Genomic DNA, 21,368 nt, shown 5'->3' with positions numbered 1-21,368 from the left:
GTAATATAACTCATCACTGTTGGGTAATTAATGTACATTTTAGCTCGCGGGTGATGAGTTATATTACTTTTCTTTAGGCCACTGCCCATTCGATTGTCTTATAGTCGGAAAGGGCATTTACCTGCACCCACCTACTGTGGTGATATAGATAGCCCATTTTGTTTTTGACTATTTAATAATTGCCACTGTATTAAAAAAATAAGACGGGATGGTTACAAGTCTTGAGCATAGTGACGCGAGAATATTGATATTATTATAGAAAAATATTATTTTGTTCATTGAACTTATCTCTTCATTTTAATACTTCATATATTTTAATTTTTTAATTTTTTTTTACTTAATAGTTAAGAAACTGACTAATAATATATTGATATATTTTTATATTTTTTTAAAAATGTTTTAAAATTATTAAAAAAAAGTAATTTTAACCTTACAATAAGTTACAACAGGCTACTCTGAGTATAGAGTAGCACCGCTCATTATTATATCGCAATTCAAAATAGGAAGCGACAATTATTGTATCACAATTTTATTTGAAAGTTGGTTTATTGGGACAATAATCAACGCTTATTACATTAACTGATTTTTTTTTTTATAACTATAACATTAACTGATATGCATGGCATGTTGAAGAGATGCGTGTATGGAAAGATTCTTTCCCTCAGTTTATTGAGCCATTGTTTTGTAATGAAGAACGATATTCCCCTTTAACCTAATATTAAACAAAGCATTTAGATTTGATTTTCCACTCCCCACTCAGAGAAATCCCATAAAACTTATGGGCAGAAAATCTTTTTTAATTCGTCTTTCACTAAAACTTCGGGTACCATAATTTCATGCATTCAGGACATATTTTTGCGAGTTTATCTCAGGGCATCACATCATGTGTAATGGGCTGAAACCAATTGTAGCACCTCTCGTGGCCCAATAATAACCGAACAGTGTTCTCCAAATTCCAATCTCTTCTACTCTCAACGTCTCAGCACTCTCCGCAAACCCTAGCTCCCGCTGTGCACAGTTCGCGTGCCCGTCCCGAACCCAGACAATCCGAGCGCTGAGAATGGCGGCGAGCAAGCACACAGTGCTGCAGTTCACACCGTCTTCGGCGAGTTTTTCCGCGAGGGTTCACCCTCTGGTTATCTTCAGCATCTGCGATTGCTACGTGAGGCGTCCTGACCAAGCCGAGCGCGTAATCGGTACCCTCCTTGGCTCGGTCTCTTCCGACGGCACGGTTGAAATCCGCAACTCCTATGCCGTTCCACACAGCGAGTCCTCCGACCAGGTTTCCCTCCCTCCCCATGAGATTTACATCGAATTTGCGTTATTATAATATTTATCTTGGATTTTAATATTTATATAATTACTGTTTGGTCTGTAAGAAAAAGATAATCAGAAAGGTAAAATTGATTATTTGGGACCTGACTTAGGATGATGAATGGATTTGCCGTATTTTATCAGTTGAAGGTTTTAATTTTGGGAAATTTAATTGTGTCTCGTCTTGGCTTTGATTTTATGCCAACTTAGCGTGTCCTAACTGTCAAATTAGAAGTGCCGATTCAGTATTTGGTTTTAAAGACCTTGTACAGTCTATCTATGCTTGTGATAGTCACTGATAATGCTCCCACACATCAACAATAGTCATGTTTTCTCATGCTCTTTCGCATCTTCCTCTTCTTTTTTTTTTTTTTTTTTTTTAAAAAAAAAAAATAAATTGCAGGTTGCTTTGGATATCGAGTACCATCACAATATCCTAGCATCGCACCAAAAAGTGAATCCGAAGGAAGTCATTGTTGGATGGTAAATGGCACGTTACGTTTTTACTCTTTTAATATTTAGTTGTTGATAATACTAGGTACTATTTCAAAACTGCAAAATACAGATTAACAAAAGGGGTGCGAGAGGAGGAGGATTTTATACGGGGAAATTTACTTGGTATCAGATCGATCTGAACCGTTATCAAAGGTCAAAATGAAGTTCATGTCTTAACAACTTGTTAGAAAGAAAAAGAATAAAAAAAAGTTGTCCACCCCCAAGCTTGGGAAATCCTCTTAATATCAAAATATCAACTAAAATGTAGCTACTTTTGAGCTTTAGGTTTCTCGTGTTTTGAAAATGGACAGGAACCGACTCCTGCTTGGCTGCTTTTTGGATTAATTTGGGGTTTATGTCAAAGGAGTTTTGATTTGTATGAGCTGGTTGCAATCTTTCTTTGATACCTTATAAAAACAATGAATGTATGCAGGTATTCAACTGGTCTTGGTGTCACTGGTGGTAGTGCACTCATACACGAGTTTTATTCTAGAGAAGTTCCCAATCCTGTTCATCTGACTGTTGACACAGGATTCAGGAATGGACAGGGAACAATCAAAGCGTATGTTTCTTTCATTTTGTCTCTTGGAGACCGGCATCTTGCTGCGCAATTTCAGGAAATTCCTCTTGATCTTCGTATGGTTGAAGCTGAACGAGTTGGATGTAAGAATTCACTTTTAGTTCCTCATTCCTTTTGAAACGATTCATGACAGAAGATTTAGGATAAGTTTGGGGAGTGAGATGAGATGCAAATTTTGTGAATAGTAGTAAGATAGTTTGGGAATAGTAATGAGATAGTTTGAATTAATGTTTTATGGGGTTTTGGGAAAGGAGAGAGAAGAAGTTGAATAAAAAATATTATAAAATTAAAATATTGTTAGAATATAGTTTTTTAATATTATTTTTGTTTGAAAATTTGAAAATGTTGAATTATTTTTTATTTTTTATTTGAAAGTTTGAAAAAATCTTATTGATTAGTTTGAAAGTATTTGTGTTTGAGTGATGTTTGGGAAGGAGATGAGATGAGATGAGATGAAAATTTTGATATGAAAACTTTTTCCAAACAAGCCCTTAACATAATGTCTACATGTGCTGAAAAAGTTCTCATAGTTGATGAAAAAGTCTCTTTCTTCCTTTTAAAAGGCACACCATTATCAGAGTACGTAGTAGGCATGAAAAAAAAACGAAGGGATTCAGTTGAATTTTTCTGGGCTCATCGATCATCTGAGTGATGATGTGTTGTAGTCTGATGCATATCTATGTGTGATTGATTGGACTTATAATCTTGATGCAACTTTGATCAAGAATAAATTTCATGATGGCAGTTGATATCGTAAAGTCAAGAACGGTTGACAAACTCCCAAATGATTTAGAAGGGATGGAAGCTTCAATGGAAAGGTTATTAGCTCTAATTGATGATGTCTACAAATATGTTGACAATGTTATGGTAAGGTTGCAATATCTTTTCAATTATTGATCGTGTGTCTTTTTTTATTTATTTTGGCACCGGGTGCCCAGGACAAAGTCCTAAATAATATTGGGAGTTTTCAACAAGTGCAGCTTGGGTAATTCAATGAAAAATCTTCCCAGCCCAATGGCTCTCAAGAGTGTGAATGCAGAGTTTGTTTTGTTTAGCTCGCCTCAGGCTCACAACACCACCCCTTGAGGTTACTGATCACCTCCTTCTTTTTGTTTAAGATTATAAATGTTTTTCTTCACAGGATGGGCATGTAGCTCCAGATAACAGTATAGGAAGATTTCTATCAGAAACTGTATCGTCCCTTCCCAACCTGTCACCATCAGCTTTGGATAAACTTGTAAATAACAGTCTACAGGTAATTAAATTTATTAGGTTAATGCCTTCATTAAAGTTAGAATTGAAGTACATGTACTAACTGACTATTCAACTGATTATCCAATGTGGCTGTTATTCTGATGGTGAATTTAATCCTTTTCTTTTCCCTTGCAGGACAATTTGCTCTTGCTCTATTTGTCAAGCATCACCAGGACGCAGCTCAGCTTAGCCGAAAAGTTGAACACAGCTGCTCAGATTTTGTAATGCGAATCTGTTGGAAGGAGCCCATGTGCCAAGAAAATTTAATTTACCAAGTGTTCCGTCCGTGATCTATGGCAACTTTGAAGATGCTGACTTTTTATTCGGAGAGAGTCATATGATATGTTGCATGATTTTGAATGGGCGGGGGGGTATCATTGATTTGAGGAAAGAAGTTAGAAGAGTGCTTTTGTGGCGGTTGAATTATTTCTGGAGCAAATTTTTGTGGTCGAGATCAAGTACTATTGTTTCTCTTCTGGTATAAGAATGCTCCCGAGATTTTCTTTAATTTTATTTTTCACTGGGTTTTTTAATATTAGTAGGTTTCTTAGAATGTCAAATGTGGATGGGACTATTTCCACAAAACCGCTCAAATCTATGATTCTATAGTACATGTACAATTGCTTTCCTGCAGTTAACGAGAAACCTAGTCACGTATTTGACGTCGTGTTTAATTGATATGTTTTCGTAGTTGCTTGGCAATTCTGGGTTAGGAAAATGAGACATAATTTTTTTTTCAGAAGTTTTTATATAATCATGTTTTAAATGATGGATATTTTTATAAAATAATTTATAAAAATAACATCAAAACTTGTATTCAAGGGTAAATGGGTTGTAAAAAGGGTCATGTATCATTAAAACTTTAAACCTGAACTTTATTCATGTAATTTTTAGCTTATAGCCTGATCGATGGGTAGGGGTGAGCACCGACTATCCGCTTAGTGTTTAGGACCGACCCGATCCAAACCGGTATCCAGAATAAACAAGACGGCCCGATTCTATCTGATCCGACGAGAATACTTTCATTCTGTGGGCGTCGATTATAATTTTAACTAGTGAAATTATTTGTCCCTTTTATAGAGAAATTTTGTAAAAAGATAAACGCAGAGAGAAAGCGAGAGTGTGAGGAGGAAGTCGAAATGAAACCTAACCGTTGAGTCATCATTGTAGCTGCGTTTCTGAAGTGGGAGAGCTCGCCATGGCTGTAGTTGTGTTCCTGGAGTCATTGTTGTGTGGATCTTGCTGGCTCTAGCCATGGCACTCGCGAGTGACAGTAACAATGGTGGCCTTGCGATGAAATGGGTTCTCCTCTTAGGTGCTGCGTTCATCGCTTTCATATTGCTTTTCATCGAACCCGCAATGAAATGAACATTTTTTGCAGAGCCTTCGATATGGGTTTTATGGGGATTCCTGAATGGTGCTTGGACCGAGCTCCTCAAGGTTGATGCAAACAAGCTCTGTTTTTCTTCTTCAATTTAATCGTTCGTTCGTTCGTGTAGTTTATAAGGTTTGGTTTTTTTCCATGATGAAATGCTCTGTTTTGTTGTTTTTGTTTTTCCAAATCGGCATAAAATTGAGGATTTTTCTTGTGGTTGAACAATGGATCAATAATATGTTTAACATGCTCCAACTTGTGCTTTAAATCGACTGCAAGTGGTTATGACGACAAAGAGAAATTGGGAGGGATGGCAGATAGGGTTTGAGATCAATTGTGAAAATGTGTAGTCGGTTTTAGCGGGTTCGACCTACAAGCTATTTCAAACCGCTTATTTGGATAAATTCAGATCAGGTCTTACGGACAGACTGGATTATGTACTTTTTTGCACAGCTCTATTGATGGGTGTGCTTATGTCAAGTGACAGCTACTGCTGTAGTAAGTGCTCTTTGGATGCCTGGCATTGTAGCTGGTATGGACGGCCCGTATGATACAGATCGTCCAAATGATTTTGCGAAAGAGAAATCTTATTTATCATTTTTAAATTATACATTTATATGTAATTTGTTTTTTTTATTTAAATACATATATTTACATATTAATATATGTATTCAAATAGAAAGATAAAAATGATAAATTACATTTTGACGTGTGGCATTGGTATTGAAAATGATGAGTAAAATTTGGTAATTATCTATCTGACTAATTATTTTTGGTGAGGATCGACCAGAAATTGAAGAAAATGGTTGTCATCGGACGATAATGGGACCGGATTGAATAGAAAAGAAGTGTCATCACTTATGAAACTGATAGAAACTACTCATTATCACACAACTATAAACTGTCTATATATATATATATATATATATATTACACAAATGATGCACTTTCAGGTTGGGGCGGGGCCTAATAAGGGAATAAAATACACTCATCTACGTAGTTTTTACTTTTTAAACGTACTATTAACATAATGATATAACATGTGCGGAAATTCAAAAATTTATTTACATTTAACTGAATACTTGCATGTTTTGCCCACTCTTGGGGTCTTTCCACTTATTCTGATTGGGAGTTCGTTAGCATTGGTGCTTCAGAAATTTCCCATGATCATGCTGTCATTGGATGAATGAATGGGAGGGACGATGATAAGTGCTTTTGCCTTTTTGTCCGGACGGAGGAAGTGGAAACTTTAACTCCTGTTAATGTACAAGTAGACAAACGTGGTGGAGACCGAAGAAAAGTTGCAGAAGACAAGAAATATGGGGCGGCCTAGATTTCACGCGTGCCCGGTTGTAGCCTAGACTTCTCGAATCTCACTGAATAACATTTTCCTCCTTCTTCCCTGTCGGAAGTTGGAACCCCCCACCTTACTCACTCTCTCTCTCGACGTTAAGAAAATGTATAGTTGCAGTGAGATGATACGTGGACAAGCAGTAAGGACAGGCAAACACGACAATATTCTAATCACAAAAAAATTCATAAATTAAAATAGCTTAATTTTTTTCTTTTCTCACTCTCGACCAGGCAATCTGCGATTGATTTTTTTTTTCCCTATGAAATTTTGATATTTAATTGATTTCTTTGAATTTATTTAAAATATCACCAAGAAAATACTTCACGGATGGAGTTTTAATTGATAATTATTTTCAGATTATCATAATTTGTAAAAACAATCAGATGTGAATTAAGCAATATGATAAATAATCGGTTTAGGTTTAAATAAAAGAACACAGGAAGCTCAGTTTCCGGAGCGTCCTCTATGAGCTGGTAGCACCAAATGAGTGTGAATAGACGGACAAATTATTATATTATTATAAAGCGATACGGATAATAAGGAAATTCACAAACAGATGCTGCGTTGTTGAAATGGGTATACGGCCACCTGCAAAATAAAATAATTTTAGAATGGGTTCTCTTATTTTATTGAGACAAAGTCCTTGCTAGGCGTTAGATCAATGGCAAAGCGTCGTGCCAAAGTACAAGCAGACAAATTTCACGCCCGTGAATAAGAACCCCTCGGGAATTGTAGAAATTGTGCGCACAACAAATTTCCCGCTGTACTTTATATTCTTTATGATAGTTATTTTTTCGATATATAAATCCCTCTAAAAAATAAAAATAATTGCTGTTATCACTTTTCAATATTACTTGTACTAATACGTGCAATTTCTCCTAATAGTTACATGGGTCGACGAAGTTTTATAACAATTGATAAAACAAGCAATGTTTTTTTAGTAAAATATAATTTTCTCATATTATAAATTTTCTCATGTTCTAATTTACATCTTACATATTATAAAATTATAATTTTCTTAATCTAACATATCAACCACGTATGTAAAAGATATGTCGATCGGTATATCCCATGCATGCACATGTTTCCAAATAAAACATTTTCTTTAACGACACTTAATAAAACAAAAAACCTTCTACACGACTTTATTTATTTAACTCTATGATAGTTTTGAGTACTGACATATCAAACTAGCCTAATTTCATATGAAAAGATCAAAGTTTCCGAATGTTCTTATTTCACATCCCGCATAAGCTATTGCAAGTGCGATGAGTTTGCAGAGTTTGTCTTTCGAATTTTTGTCTATAGAAGTTAAGTCATCTCCTTTTATGAAGGGTGAGGTTAAGTTATTTCTTGGACGTTTGTCTGTAGAGAGTATCAGCAGTAATAAAGACCATATCAATTATAAAAAGAAATAATGTACTGTAGAGTTTTAAATACATTATTTTAATAATTTATGGTGTCATATTTAATATGAGGACATCCCAAAATGTATCCACTTATAGATATAAGTTTCTTAATGAATGAATGATGACAATTTCTAAAAAAAAAAAAAAAAAAAGAGTGTCTCTACCTCACCATTCTCAAAAACTTTATTTAAAACTAATTCTTCCTTAATTAAGGACAAGCTGGTTAAAATAGAATATACTTGCCACTTACAATCAGATCACTTCACCTAGCTTATTTCAAAAAAAAAAAAAAAAAAAGAAGAAAAAAGATAAAAGATCACTTCACCTAGCTAGTCATGACCTATAATCAAAATAAAAAATATATATATATCCTTAAATATTTTAGGTTCCCAAAATTTTATCTAAACAAATTAAAGAAGTTGCCTAATTTTCGAACCAAAAGATGGATGACTTAAAAAAATGCATGTGGTTGGCCTAAGACAGGAGCCACATGACATGAGAAAAGCCGAGTTGCTCCCCCTTTGGTTGGTCATGAGTTGTCTATCCCAAATCTCTATTTGGTGGCTTTGTTGTCTATTAGTTTATGTTCCCATATTCTTAAAAGAAGGTTTAACCCAACCTTTAAATTTTTGACTGAGCTGTACCCATTGCATGGTCAACCAAAATGAGTATCTCTGTCAGTCTGTCGTGATCAGAACCGTCCAAACCTAATCGGACAGTGTGGAACTTTGACTTTCACTTGCATCAATCTCTTTTAGGCTAACACCCACTTAAGATATTATATGAAATTTGAACAATTCTATATGATCTTTAGCAGACACACACTTGTTTAAAAACAAAGCTTGGATTACTCGGATGTCTTGGTGGGGTTGGACTAACTAGATTAGTCTACTCATGACCATATTTTTTTATACATATTGAGTCATATATAATAGAAGCAAGTGCAAACTTTACTGAAAAACACAAACAACCCTATCTATATATACACAAATTTATATGTATGAACTCAAGGAGTTCACAGATTTTAATATACGACAAATAATTTAATTATAACTAGTGAAACTTACATATTGTCTGCTCGCAGACCGAAACGTTCAACAGTGGCAGCTTTTACGCTTGTCTCTCTATTTCTATCACTCAGCACAAAAATCCGGGAAAAGACACGGAAAAGATCCGAACAATACAATCTCATATTCCCTAAAATCAAAGCAAACTGGAATAAAAAATGGGTAAATTCAGCTATTCATTGATCTCTGATACATGAATAACAAAAGAAAACAAACCACACAAAGGAAGTTTCAAATAAATTATTCATACATGGTATTATATATGCACACGAAGTACTCGCTTCTTTTCAGTTCAGAAGCTCAGAGCGAAAGTTTATATCAGACAGAAGTGCTTAAAAGCATTTGAAGCTGAGAGATGGAGGAGGCCGGAATGTCAGCCTTTTGCCTTAAAGCAGGAAGTGTTCGTGGTGGTGGTGGTGGTGGTGGTAATGGAAGTACTACTGGAACTAAGTGTGGGCGTTGGAATCCGACCTCTGAACAGGTTAAAGTTCTGACTGATCTGTTCAGGTCCGGACTTCGAACCCCGAGCACTGATCAAATTCAGAAGATATCCACTCAGCTTAGCTTTTATGGTAAGATTGAGAGTAAGAACGTCTTTTACTGGTTCCAGAACCATAAGGCTAGGGAAAGACAGAAGCGGCGTAGAGTATCCTGCATTGATGAAAAGGATTTGATCCTCCAGGACGAGAAGATTTCATCTGTAAAACGTACGTTTAAGCATCTAGGAATACGAAGTAATTATTTGTCTTTCTGTCAAAATAAGCAATTCTTTTCTTCAGTACTCATTGTTTTGAAGAAACAAACTCAGCATTAATTACTCCTTTTAGGTCTATATGATCCTACTATTGTATATATGCACCAGGACTGTCTAACTTGTGCTTATGTTTAATTTACTCATCTTGTTACACTATATTTCGCAGATTTCACCGACATGAATCGGTATTCCGAGCCCGAAAGATCAGTGATTGAGACCCTCCAACTTTTCCCATTAAATTCTTTCGATCCTGAGTCCGAGAAGCTGAGACTACATGCAAATGATTACAAGGAGATTACAGGCTTTTCATACAAGATTGGGACAGAAATGGAGCACTCACCATTGGATCTGCGTTTAAGTTTTCTGTAAATTACAAGCTTCGAATCTTTGCATGTGGGGGGGAAAGGAAAATGTTCTCTTGGAATCATTGGTCGTGTATTTCCGGGGGAAATATTTAGGTTTAGAAAGAAGCTGGGGGAAAGAAATGGATAAACGGTCAAAAGTTGTAGCTCATGAAAGTTTTACGTAGCAATAGATTCTTCTCTTTTTTAAATTATTGAAAATGCTTCGACATTCTTCTCTGCATGCTCGTAAAAACATTGTTTTATCTCTCTGTGTTTACTCTGTTGGATATTTGTACGCTCGGAAATTGGAGTTTTCCTCTCGTCATTAGAAAAGTGTTGTACGTCGGGGTACTCCATAAACATATATAATGGTAGAAACGGGTCGTTGAGCTAGCGGGGCTGCTACCAATTAATAAAGTTCGAATTTTTATTATGCGTTTGCCAACCGTAGGTCAACATTGAGATCTGCACCAACGTTAATGTTTGAACTTCGAATCTGTTATAATTAGATGTCTATCTCCCTCTTAGACGACGTTATTAAATTCCTTGATCAATCTTAATTATAATTAAGGACAGTACTGTTTCTCATTAGTTTCATAGACAATACTTGAAACGTGGCTTTGCATTGTACGAACTACTACGTCTGCTATTGAGCTTCGGTAATGTCAGATAATTAGATACACGTACGTGATCATGCGCCCAGTTCGATTTTAATTTTAATTCGCAGATCAGAGAACACATATCAGGATGCACCACCGACGATGTACAGCGTACTATATATATATATCATCATGTGAATTTGACTTTTAACCACGTGGTCTCGACTAGACTTGATGATTAAAATTAATAACATTATTCTCACGTTATTAATAAGACTAAGGTTACATGTAATCGTAGAGTACGTAAAGTACTGTATAATCATTTTAAAAAAGAGTAAGATCTATTAATAAAAAATTAATTTTTTTTTATATAAATTTTATATTTATTTATTTTTTTAAAAATAATTACATGATGTTTATACACTCACAACTGTAATTACTAAAAATAATATGGCGATTATATAAGATTTTGAATAAAATAAGAAGAAATCCCTTTTCTTCATGCCCAAATTTTTATTTGTCCCGGCTGATATCTCAAAGTGATTTAAGTTTAATCTCAAGCTTTCTATTCGAGTCAGACAGACTTTTCTCAAAAAAAGAAAAGATCCCACCCAACTTTTTCTCTATAAGGCCCATGCTAAAAGCCAGATTAGGGCTCTAATCCACGCCTCGGGCTTATAAAAGACCAGCCCATGTATTAGGCCCAACCAATAACCCGATCGGAGTTCTTTATGTTTGAAGTCTTCTTTGAGGGAGAAAGAGCGACCGACAAGGCAATCAAAAGCAATTTATACGGCGAGTGCTGCAGGGGTTTCCTGGGGAAGAAGCAATCTGTGAAACTCGAAATCGAAGCGGAATGGATGTGATAAAGACGCAGCAAATAGCGGCGAGACCCATAGAGAAGGTGATAGTACATCCTCTGGTACTGCTCAGCATCGTCGACAACTACAACAGGGTCGCCAAGGACACTCGTAAACGCGTAGTAGGGGTTTTGCTCGGTTCCACCTTCAAAGGCACCGTCGATGTCTCTAACAGCTATGCAGGCAGGTTTCTCTATAATACCTGCTTCTTATTCAATTTCCTTGGATCTGGAGATTTTCAAATTCGTATATTTAAGTCTATGGAAAATAATGGCTATAATTACTGCTGCTTAGATTGTCTTCTTTTCTGAACCTTTTGCTAATGTAAATTTTTATCCACAGTACCATTTGAAGAAGATGAAAAGGATCCAAGCATCTGGTTTCTTGACCACAACTACCATGAATCAATGTTTTCCATGTTCAAGAGAATAAATGGTATTGCTTCTAATCTAAATTTTTGGTCCCGTTATTTCAGATAACCAGTAGTTTTTTTAATCAGTAATTAAGGATCTTATTGATGAGGAATAGGCATACCCCAGGTAGTTGTTAAAAGTTTATTAATTTATTTTTTCAGCCAAGGAGCATGTTGTAGGATGGTATAGCACTGGTCCAAAGCTGCGGGAAAATGACCTGGATATTCATGGATTGTTTAATAAGTAAGATTACCAAATTGTAATTTCCCGAGTAATTTTACATTTTTGTTCGTGTTTCTCACATTTTTATTTGCATTTTGTTCGTCTTCACCTTTACGTTTTTGTGCCCTAACTTTTGCTTTTTCTTCATTTTCTTTCCCCTTTACCTTCTATGCCCTTACCTATTTTGAATGCGCCTTATCATTTGATCTTCCTAGAAGGTTGCGGAGCTACTAATTATCGATTTTCTTTTTGACTTGTAATTCTTCTGGTTATGGTTCGTGCACAAATTAATATAGAGGACGCTCATTGGGGGGATTAGAGACTTATTTTTGACTCTTTGTTACTTTGGGCTAAGGCAATTGTATTAGAGGGGGCTAATTTTAATGACTTGTATGCTTTTTTTTGTTCGTAGTCTGTAGTTAGGTATTTATCTTTTGTATACCACTTGTGTGCTTGGGCTATGCCTAATTATCAGGATCAATAAATCTTCTTATTAAAAAAAACAAATTAATATGGTTCACAACTAGTTAGAAGGATTTATTACCCTTAATTTGCATGTAGATCACTAGTTGATATTTTCTTTGCTTGATAATTGTATCGTTTCAATCTTGGATATGAGTTTCTGTACTCTTTCTTCCTCAGATTTTCTCCATGTAGCATCTGTATCTTAGAAAATTGAGCTTCTATATCCCCCTTTTTCCTCCTAACATGCATTTGATAGTGCCATGCTGGGGAGATAGGTGCCCCGCAGTTATGCATTCGAGCATGAGCGTTTGCCTTTCTTCTCTATGTAAATAGTTATATTTTTCCATAGGTTTTCTTCCTCCACCCAGCATTAATAACAATTTCTTGTATTGCAGCTATGTTCCGAATCCTGTCCTGGTCATAATTGATGTCCAACCCAAGGAACTGGGAATACCAACAAAAGCCTACTATGCTGTTGAAGAAGTTAAAGAGGTAGACCACAACTTATTTTTTTTAGGTCTTGTCATATTATTATATTACTTGTAAAAAAATGTCTTCTCATATTAAGCTGCTATCAGCACAGCTCTAGTATATCCGTTTCCTTTAATGGCCAAAGCAACTTTTGTTTAAGACTCGATTCGTATGTTCTATGAAAATTATCTGAGAGTTTTATATGTTTACAGAACGCCACACAGAAAAGCCAGAAGGTGTTTGTTCATGTGCCTTCAGAAATTGCTGCCCATGAAGTTGAGGAAATTGGTATGGTCATTAAACATAAAGCCGAGCTGCATTTATTTTTGCTGCTTTGATTTTATTAAGTATATTATGACGAAAAAAAGTTTTTTTTTTTCCTTCTTCTTCTTCTTCTTCTTTTTTAAGTTTATTAACACACATTCTACCTGTCCCTATCATAGGAGTGGAACACCTGCTTAGGGATGTGAAAGATACCACCATTAGCACCCTTGCGACAGAGGTTTATCTCGACTCTCTTTCTCTCTGTTGTGTGCGTGCGTGCGTGCACACTTTTTATGTCTGTGTTTGTGTTTTTTTACCATTTCTTGTTTTTTCAACCCCGTGGGGGCGGGGTGGGCAGGGGACAAAATCTTAGCATCTTTTGTTTTGTGCAGGTGACTGGGAAGCTAGCAGCACTGAAGGGTTTGGATGCCAGGCTTAGAGAGATACAGGGTTATCTTGACCTTGTTATTGATGGAAAGATCCCATTAAACCACGAGATTCTTTACCATTTACAGGTTCGTTCCTAGTTTCCTGACAGATAGGCCTGATCTTGGACTCGTTTGATCAACACATACTCTAAATAGTGTTTGAATATATTAGCAAAATCGTTCAGCATAAAAATGGGTAAGCCAAATGGCTCCTTCCCCTTCTGTTAGTGCAGGATGGAGGTTATAAAGTCATGGTGAAACTTTTTATTTATTTTTAATGACATGAAACCTCACAAGGCAGGGCCCTGGCCCTTTGGACCCCCCCACTAGAGAGTAAACCAGATAGAAGACTTCACTTGTCAAAACTGTATATGAACTGTATATGTTACGTTCATTCAGGGCCATAACTGCCTGTGTCTATTGATTGTGCTTTTTGAATATTTACCTTTTACAATATGATATTGATTTTTTCAAAAGCAATAAACCATGAACCTGGGGTTCTTGCTATTTTCTTGACATATTTGCTTTGTCCACTTTTCTTCTGTTGCCGATGCATTGATTTTTGGGTGAATAATCATGATTTTTAGTTCAATGATCTTTATCCAGAATTCAATGCCATATATTGTGTTTTTTTTAGTTACCACTTACCATTTCACATTTGCTTATGGTTCTCGTGTGCTTTATGCTATATATTGGCAACATATGTTCATCTTGAGTACTCAAACTAATCCCGTATAATTATTTAGGAATTTGTGGCCGGCTGCTTCTAAGTTTGATACTCTGAATTTGTCTCTGCCCTTACCGCAATTAGTTATTCGCCCTACATTTTTACTGGTCGCCACCAATCAATTTTACTGATGAAATTATTTTGATCGTTTGCATATTTTATGATTTTCTGTTGCAGTGAATGATGATCTTTTGTCTGTATCTTTTCAAAATACTTGTAGGATGTGTTCAATCTACTGCCAAATCTCAATGTGGCTGAGTTGATCAAGGGTTTTTCAGGTTAACTTACACTCTCCTGTTTAATTCGCTGGGTGCTTTTTTTAATCAAGATTTGCCTTAATGAGAATTAAAGATACAAAAGGAGGGGATCAATGTATCAAAGAAAAATAAAATAAAAGGGGAACAAGAGCAAATATTTGGTCCGATCCCATGTTTTCTCGATTAACTGTTTGCTGGAGTGCTGCGGTTTTCATTTTTATCTTTAGATTGTTGAGTGATGCCCTTATTGTGCAGTGAAAACGAATGATATGATGTTGGTTATATATCTCTCTTCCCTTATCCGAAGCGTGATCGCTCTTCACAACCTGATCAACAACAAGGCAAGATACACTTCTCAAGTCTAATATTAGAATTTAAAACATTATTTTAATATTAGCATCTCTTGTCCCAAAATCTTGCCCTAATGGCTTAAACTTATCTTGTATGATTTCAGATCCTCAATAAAGAACACGAGAAAGCAGAAGACTCAAAGCCAGTTGCTGTACCAGCTACAGCTGGAAGCTAGATATATAGATCTCATCATGCTTGGATTTTTGAGGGGGATTCATTGTTTATTTCTGAGTACTGAATGAATTTTAAAATCCGAATCTTGGTGACTTTAGCTGGCCAGCTTGGGGTACACATGGACATTTATCTACTTTGGTCGGTCCTTGGGTTTACTAGGGTCCTGATGAGCCAGTGTTTCCTGTGTACTTCAATGCCGTCTTAATTCGCAGGTTGATGACAAAGATGTTCATTGATTGGTCATTCGAATGCTATTTCGTTTAAAGTGCTTCTCCTTCCATTTCATTCGTCCTCGACTCTCATGTCATTAGAGAAATTGTCATTTTTGCAATTATGACATAAATCTTATCTTTTAGCAAATAGACGTCCTGAATTAAGAAAAAATCTATTTATACGTAAAGCACACATTCTGTGTGTCGTTGACATGACAAGATTTGACTTATAAAAAAAAAATTCAAAATTCAAATATTTTACAAATAAAGTCTTGTCATCTCATGATGATCCACCGAGTAAAAGCATTAGGGAAATCACTTACCAGGGTGAGTTTGGTTGTCAAATTTATCTCAATTTATTATTATAATTTTTTTAAATTTGAATACAAAATATAATAAATAATTTAATTTTTTCAATTTTTAAAATAATAATAATATTTTATCATCTTAATTCAATTCAATTCAACTCACTTCTATATCTAAACACACACTAAGAATCCCAAGACTGAAACAACATTGAGGGAATGTTTCATACACCGGTTTACAAGTAAAAGCCCTCTTAACGTTGTTACTTGCCTTGCACTATCTTTCAGGGACTCAATTGCTTTTATTGCGAGTTGGTAACCTGTTAGAGTATTGGTAATGGTCTAGTTATTACCAAGTTTAAAATTTAGCTAGAATCTTAATTTTTAGCTATAATATCAATTTTTGACTAGATGAGTCTACGTTGAACTAGCTATTATAAAATTAAAATAATAATATAATATTTTATTTTTTATTTTTTTATTTACAAATATAATTTATATATTTTTTAGATTTTCATACTTTGTAGGAATAATATGTTTACTCTATCAATCAGTAGAAATAATGTGCATGTCATGCATGTTTTACCATTCAAAGAGAGAAAAGTGATGAAATAATTAAATATTGCTTTCTATTGTGAATAGTAACTAGCCATATTTGGAGAGGACTTAAGATTTACTATTCATCAAGTCTTAAGTTTTGGACCATTGGCTAGTCTAAAATGAATGTTTTTTCTCACATCTAACTAAAGTTTAGATTTGCATTGACATTTGGCTAGTCCATTACTAATGATCTAAGGCAATTGGACCTTGTTGCCTACTTGGTATGTAGATTGCATTTCATTAGGATTTTTACACGACTCAAAAATAAAATATTATTATTTTTTAAACTGAAGTCCACCAAAATCAAATCAAATTTAAATAAATTCAAAATATGACTATTTTATTTGAGACTTGTTTAAATTCAATCCATATAATTTTTGTTTGATGGTGTTATGTCGCCCATAATCAAAAGCTCGCACGTAGTATATATTTTCCGTTGGATTAGAAAGCCCGCATAGCTTTCAAGGTCATGCCATGATGCCAGTTATCATACCTATTACATTGGATAAGGTTAGAATCTAAATCACTATCTTACTACCATCTCATTTTACTGTTGGCAAAGTTTGATCCAAGAGTTACTAAGCAGCCAACAGAAGATCGTTCTGATCCCACTCGACGGGAAGCTTTCCCTACCAAGAAACTAGAACTAATTCATTTTTCTCTGTAGGATTCACTCCTGTATATCCCCAACAGAGTGAGATGGCCATTGGACAGTGAATATTAATTGATGCTAGAAATTCTCAACGGATGTTACCACTTTAATAATAATAACTAATAATAATTTTTTTTGAAAAAAAAAAGAAAAAGAAAAAGAAGAGAACTTTCTTATCCATGCCCAGAAGCTCCGCCTAAAATTGAAACTATTATCAATCAGCAAGATAAATATAACATAAGATGCATCATACATTATTTTTTACTTGCAAAAGATAAAACATGTATCTCAATAGTTTTAAAAAATAACACTTGTCCCAAAAAACTGAACCTATTCTTTCTTTTTTGACAAGAAAATAAACGGAATGACATTTGGTGATTCTAAATTCTCATGTTTTATCCTCGTCCGGCTAATACTTATCTCTCTGAGTTAGAAACCTATTTGCTTGATCATTTTCCATTCAGGTGAACCTAGAATCACCTAATCGTTGACATAAAATTTTTAGGGAAATACTTTTAGTCATAAAAAATTACACAAAAATAAATCACAAACTAATATGATTTGATATGATGCATCAAATTATAACGTTATTTTTATTGTAAAGTAGATCTAATAGATTTTATGAAATTACATTAATTTGTAAATTTACTTTTATGTAATTTCTTTGTTAACGCAGCAGCTCTCAAATTTTTAAGCTCTGATGGGTCATTTCCAGTCATTCTTCTTCATTGTAATCAGCTCGAACCGATTGCTCGAACTCAGCATCCATGACGACTCCATCCATAAGATGGACAACAATCTCTCCCTTTCTAAGATCAACCCTTTCTGACCGAATCCTGTTAACTACTAGCATCCCATCTGTATCTTTTGAAATGTACAACGTAAACCCAGAAATTGAATCGTAAGAGACCTCCCTGTCAAATGGTACCGTAACCGATGAAAGAGTCCGAGGAACAGCTGAGAAACCCAATATCCGAGAAACTATAGCATACGTATCATTCATCTTCTCCCCCACCATACTATCATTCACCCGTAGCCTCAAATCACGCTCGAAAGCTTTCTGGGAAGGGACAAAGACAGTAAAAGCAAGATCCTCAGGCAACATCTCCATCATCATCTCCCCAAACCTCCCTATAATCTTCTCACTCTCGGGAAGTTTTCCCAATTTCTTAGCTCGGTACAACCCAACTGCCCTACTTTCAACAGGTACTTCAGGAACCCGAAGCATCGAAATGATAACAACCAAAAGGCAACAGACAGACACAACAACGCACACAAAAGCGATTGAATTCTTCAAAAGATACCCCCTCTTCATCTTCTTTGACAGTTCCATAACTTGCAGTTAGTTTGAAGAGGCATCGCATTCTTGATCAAACTCCAACCATTAACAGCATGCAAAACCCCCCTACCAAAATAGAAACAGCTTACCTCAACGATTTCAAATTGTTGATTGTCAGCTAAACATCACAACTACCCATATCATAAGAAACCAAAACGAATCCAAAACTTAGGACTAAATCAATGGTCAAAATAATTTAAAGATCAAAGTAAGACGAAACGGACTGTTACCAGGGGAGATATTGTGTTGACTGATGAGAGGGTGGAGGGGAGATCCGTAACTTCGTATTTTCCCGGCATAGATCTGAGTCGTCTTCGTCGTCGTCGACCCTCTCACCGTAAAAATCCCTTTGGATTTATAAGATTTAGGACGGCTTTAAATTGGGGTCAGTTGGCCCAAGCTAAATATGGTTGGGCTGTCTATTGTGTACGTATTCGTTTTAGGCCTTGTTGTGAAAATTGGATTTTTTTAGAATAAATTTTGGGGTAGCATGTCTTACCAAAACCGAAGTCGTACAAAATCTTAAACTTTCCTATGGTTTTTTTTATGTATTTGAACAAATAATATATTTTAAAAATAATTTTAAATAAATATATTTTTAATTAATGAAAGCCTCAAATAATTACATAAAAAAAATTTTCAAAAACAAATCATGTCATGGGATAAGAATTCCAAGCAAGATTATCACTCGGAGGATAGGTTTTCTTCAATTTTTAGAGTAATTAAAGAGGACCGGACCGATTCTTATAAATTCAGTTTTGAGACAAAAAACAGAAAAAGGCAAGAAAGTACAGAACATTAATTAGAAACTAAATTTATGTCACAAAATAAACAAGCAAACGAAACGCTACAGGCCAGTAGTCTCCACACCTCATCCTCCCACAGTACTCTACTTGACCCATCAGTCACATTTTTTACGCATTTGATCGTTTAGTACCCCAACATAACTCTTTTCCCCCAAACAACATGAGACGAGACCCACATATTGCATTTTTCAAAGTTGACATGATTTTGTCATATCCAGAGCATATACCATTAAGCATGCCAAGCCAAAACTATCTTTGGTTTTTTTCCTTTTTAGATTAATAGGACACATATTGCATGAACTCTGAATCCGACTCGAGCGCCGCCATCGTATCCGCCGCCAAAACCACCTCAAGATCAACGCTTCCACCACCTTCTCTCCCCGGAAACGCCGATATCTTCCCGTCAAATTTGTTGGCCCTACCACTCCGAACCGCCAAAGGCCTTCCCCACCCGAAGTTGATGTCGTACATCGGAAATCTCGCGGAGCTACCCATCGTGATTGATGCACCATCAAAGTTTCCTAGCGGGAAACACTTCGGATCGCTCTCCCAATTCTCTACGTAGCGGCGCACCATAGTGTCGTCGTGGGCTATCACATTTTTGTTGAGTTGCTCTGCGCACCAGCGCAGATCCCGAGATAACACGTCACCTGCTGACGCAATAGTCGGACTGCTTTGAATTGCATTCCCGAAGTAGTACGGATCCATCTTCGGCTCCAGCCTGTGACGGCAATTCACTGCCATTCTGAAAGTCGTCGCCTTGTTAGAGGGCAATTTCCTCGCACGGGTCACCGCACGCCAGAGAAGTGCAGAGAGTGACTGAAACGATGAAATTTCCATGGTTTTGTTTTTGTTCGACTCCGTGTCGTTTTTCGATTTAGACACGGTGTTCTTGAACCAGTTTTCAAGAATCTTCGTCACCTTGCCGTTGTTGTTATTTAGGAAAGGGTCGTTGCTCTGTTTTCCCAACAGCTCTACTGCGTCGACATCGACGTTATCGATGCATTTCCGATTGTTGGTCCTTGCTTTCAGCTTCAGAAGTGTTTCTCTGCTGAAGCTAAAAATTCTTTCACGTAACAGCTCGTTGGTGGAGAAGGTGACCTTTGGACCACCCTCTGGTAATCTCAGCACTGCCGACGAAATCAATGGCGAGCTACGGCTGAAGTCCGCTTGCTTCGAGATCCTCCTGACCCCACGAGACAACTCAGCGAAGGTGTTGAAGAAATTCCAAAACGACGTGCCATCAGTGACCGTGTGGTTCACAGCGCAACCAATGAAAACGCCATCAGCGAGCTCCGTGACCTGCACAGCCAATAGGGGTTTGAAATGGCCTTCGTAGCTCACGGTTCGGTCAAAAGCGAAGAACTCCTTAATGCAGTCAGGCACATGGGTCGGAGCCAAGAGGTCACGAACGGACAAACTAGTAGCGGTGGCATGGATAAAGTCGACCCCGGCGTCGTTGCACGTGATATAGACGTAGCCATCGGAGTCTGTCCTCAATCGACCAGCGAGAGGCGGGAAGTGAGAGAGAGTTTGAGAGAGACTCAGTTTGAGGAGAGAGATAAGGGAATCAATGGGGATAGGAGGGCGGGTGAAGAGGCCACCCTTCTGGATGTAGTGGACGGAGAGCATGGGGAGGTCTGAGACGGAGAGCATGAGGTCTCCGAGCGTGGACTTTTGGTCCGGAGACACAGTGCATTTGGATAGTAGAGTAGGAGAAGAGAAACCTGTAGAGCAAGGCATGATTTTCAGAATGGAGTACTACGTAAGTTTTTTGGGGAGTTTTTCTAAGAATGTGGGTATTTATGATTAATAGATCGAGAAGAATGCGGCTTTCTCTGGCCCTCGCTCGCTGGGTGTAATTGCGAGTGAGGAAGGAGGGAGGAGTCGGGAGTGGTATATATAGGGGCGAAGGTGAGGTTGGGTTCATGCACTTTACCGATCGAGGGGGGGTAATGGTATACTATTTTCCTTTATTCTATTTTATTGATTGCCTTTGTTTTCCTTATAATATTCTTTTATGATTTATTTGGTGTTGGGTTGTAATCCGGTACTTCGATTCTGAATTTTTCTTGATGGTCGCTATTCGTAGGCTACGATAATTGGCACCACGTGACCCTGTGCTTCTATACGCAACGGTATGCTTTTTATTTATGTATCGCATTAATTTATTTTGTTATTTTGTGTGTGCGTATATATATACACATTGTTTAAAATTGGCCGGAAGTTAATTATTTCTTTTGTGCATGCATGGGACTATACATATAAAATAACGTG

At 36.4% G+C, this 21,368-nt stretch overlaps 5 protein-coding genes across 5 annotated transcripts; 3 read left to right on the top strand and 2 right to left on the bottom strand.

The window, feature by feature from the left end:
- Positions 1 to 879: 879 nt before the first annotated feature.
- Positions 880 to 4,300, top strand: LOC108991819 (eukaryotic translation initiation factor 3 subunit F-like). The gene is made up of 6 exons (XM_018966207.2): positions 880 to 1,282; positions 1,718 to 1,797; positions 2,243 to 2,472; positions 3,135 to 3,256; positions 3,531 to 3,644; positions 3,779 to 4,300. Exons 1-6 carry the CDS (start codon positions 1,061 to 1,063, stop codon positions 3,866 to 3,868), a joined length of 858 nt encoding a protein of 285 aa, XP_018821752.1. The 5' UTR covers positions 880 to 1,060; the 3' UTR covers positions 3,869 to 4,300.
- Positions 4,301 to 9,194: 4,894 nt separating this feature from the next.
- On the top strand, positions 9,195 to 10,127 carry LOC108991820 (WUSCHEL-related homeobox 5-like). The gene is made up of 2 exons (XM_018966208.2): positions 9,195 to 9,555; positions 9,769 to 10,127. The coding sequence occupies exons 1-2, from the start codon at positions 9,204 to 9,206 to the stop codon at positions 9,969 to 9,971; spliced, it is 555 nt and encodes a 184-aa protein (XP_018821753.1). The 5' UTR covers positions 9,195 to 9,203; the 3' UTR covers positions 9,972 to 10,127.
- A 1,130-nt stretch (positions 10,128 to 11,257) lies between these two features.
- Positions 11,258 to 15,462, top strand: LOC108991816 (26S proteasome non-ATPase regulatory subunit 7 homolog A). The gene is made up of 10 exons (XM_018966205.2): positions 11,258 to 11,588; positions 11,748 to 11,840; positions 11,980 to 12,061; positions 12,901 to 12,997; positions 13,189 to 13,264; positions 13,420 to 13,478; positions 13,633 to 13,755; positions 14,616 to 14,673; positions 14,908 to 14,993; positions 15,107 to 15,462. Exons 1-10 carry the CDS (start codon positions 11,402 to 11,404, stop codon positions 15,176 to 15,178), a joined length of 933 nt encoding a protein of 310 aa, XP_018821750.1. The 5' UTR covers positions 11,258 to 11,401; the 3' UTR covers positions 15,179 to 15,462.
- Positions 15,463 to 17,515: 2,053 nt separating this feature from the next.
- Positions 17,516 to 18,638, bottom strand: LOC108991769. Its single transcript, XM_035692016.1, has 2 exons — positions 18,516 to 18,638; positions 17,516 to 18,351 (listed from the first exon to the last, which is right to left on the bottom strand). Exon 2 carries the CDS (start codon positions 18,277 to 18,279, stop codon positions 17,662 to 17,664), a length of 618 nt encoding a protein of 205 aa, XP_035547909.1. The 5' UTR covers positions 18,280 to 18,351; positions 18,516 to 18,638; the 3' UTR covers positions 17,516 to 17,661.
- A 407-nt stretch (positions 18,639 to 19,045) lies between these two features.
- LOC108991870 (uncharacterized acetyltransferase At3g50280-like) lies at positions 19,046 to 20,959 on the bottom strand. The gene has a single exon (XM_018966268.2). It carries the CDS (start codon positions 20,832 to 20,834, stop codon positions 19,368 to 19,370), a length of 1,467 nt encoding a protein of 488 aa, XP_018821813.1. The 5' UTR covers positions 20,835 to 20,959; the 3' UTR covers positions 19,046 to 19,367.
- Between the last annotated feature and the right edge of the window lie 409 nt (positions 20,960 to 21,368).

Source organism: Juglans regia, chromosome 7, assembly GCF_001411555.2.
Source record: "Juglans regia cultivar Chandler chromosome 7, Walnut 2.0, whole genome shotgun sequence".
Lineage (NCBI taxonomy): Eukaryota > Viridiplantae > Streptophyta > Magnoliopsida > Fagales > Juglandaceae > Juglans > Juglans regia.
The sequence above is the reverse complement of the archived record's forward strand: the minus strand, read 5'-3'. Positions and strand labels throughout refer to the sequence as shown.

Coding starts and splice junctions, on each gene's coding strand:
- LOC108991819 (XM_018966207.2), top strand. CDS start 1,061: ATGGCGGCGAGCAAGCACACAGTGCTGCAGTTCACACCGTCTTCGGCG. Junction 3,257..3,530: donor AATATGTTGACAATGTTATG/GTAAGGTTGCAA, acceptor TTTTCTTCACAG/GATGGGCATGTAGCTCCAGA. Junction 3,645..3,778: donor TTGTAAATAACAGTCTACAG/GTAATTAAATTT, acceptor TTTCCCTTGCAG/GACAATTTGCTCTTGCTCTA.
- LOC108991820 (XM_018966208.2), top strand. CDS start 9,204: ATGGAGGAGGCCGGAATGTCAGCCTTTTGCCTTAAAGCAGGAAGTGTT. Junction 9,556..9,768: donor GAAGATTTCATCTGTAAAAC/GTACGTTTAAGC, acceptor TATATTTCGCAG/ATTTCACCGACATGAATCGG.
- LOC108991816 (XM_018966205.2), top strand. CDS start 11,402: ATGGATGTGATAAAGACGCAGCAAATAGCGGCGAGACCCATAGAGAAG. Junction 11,841..11,979: donor CATGTTCAAGAGAATAAATG/GTATTGCTTCTA, acceptor TTATTTTTTCAG/CCAAGGAGCATGTTGTAGGA. Junction 12,062..12,900: donor ATTCATGGATTGTTTAATAA/GTAAGATTACCA, acceptor CTTGTATTGCAG/CTATGTTCCGAATCCTGTCC.
- LOC108991769 (XM_035692016.1), bottom strand. CDS start 18,279: ATGGAACTGTCAAAGAAGATGAAGAGGGGGTATCTTTTGAAGAATTCA.
- LOC108991870 (XM_018966268.2), bottom strand. CDS start 20,834: ATGCCTTGCTCTACAGGTTTCTCTTCTCCTACTCTACTATCCAAATGC.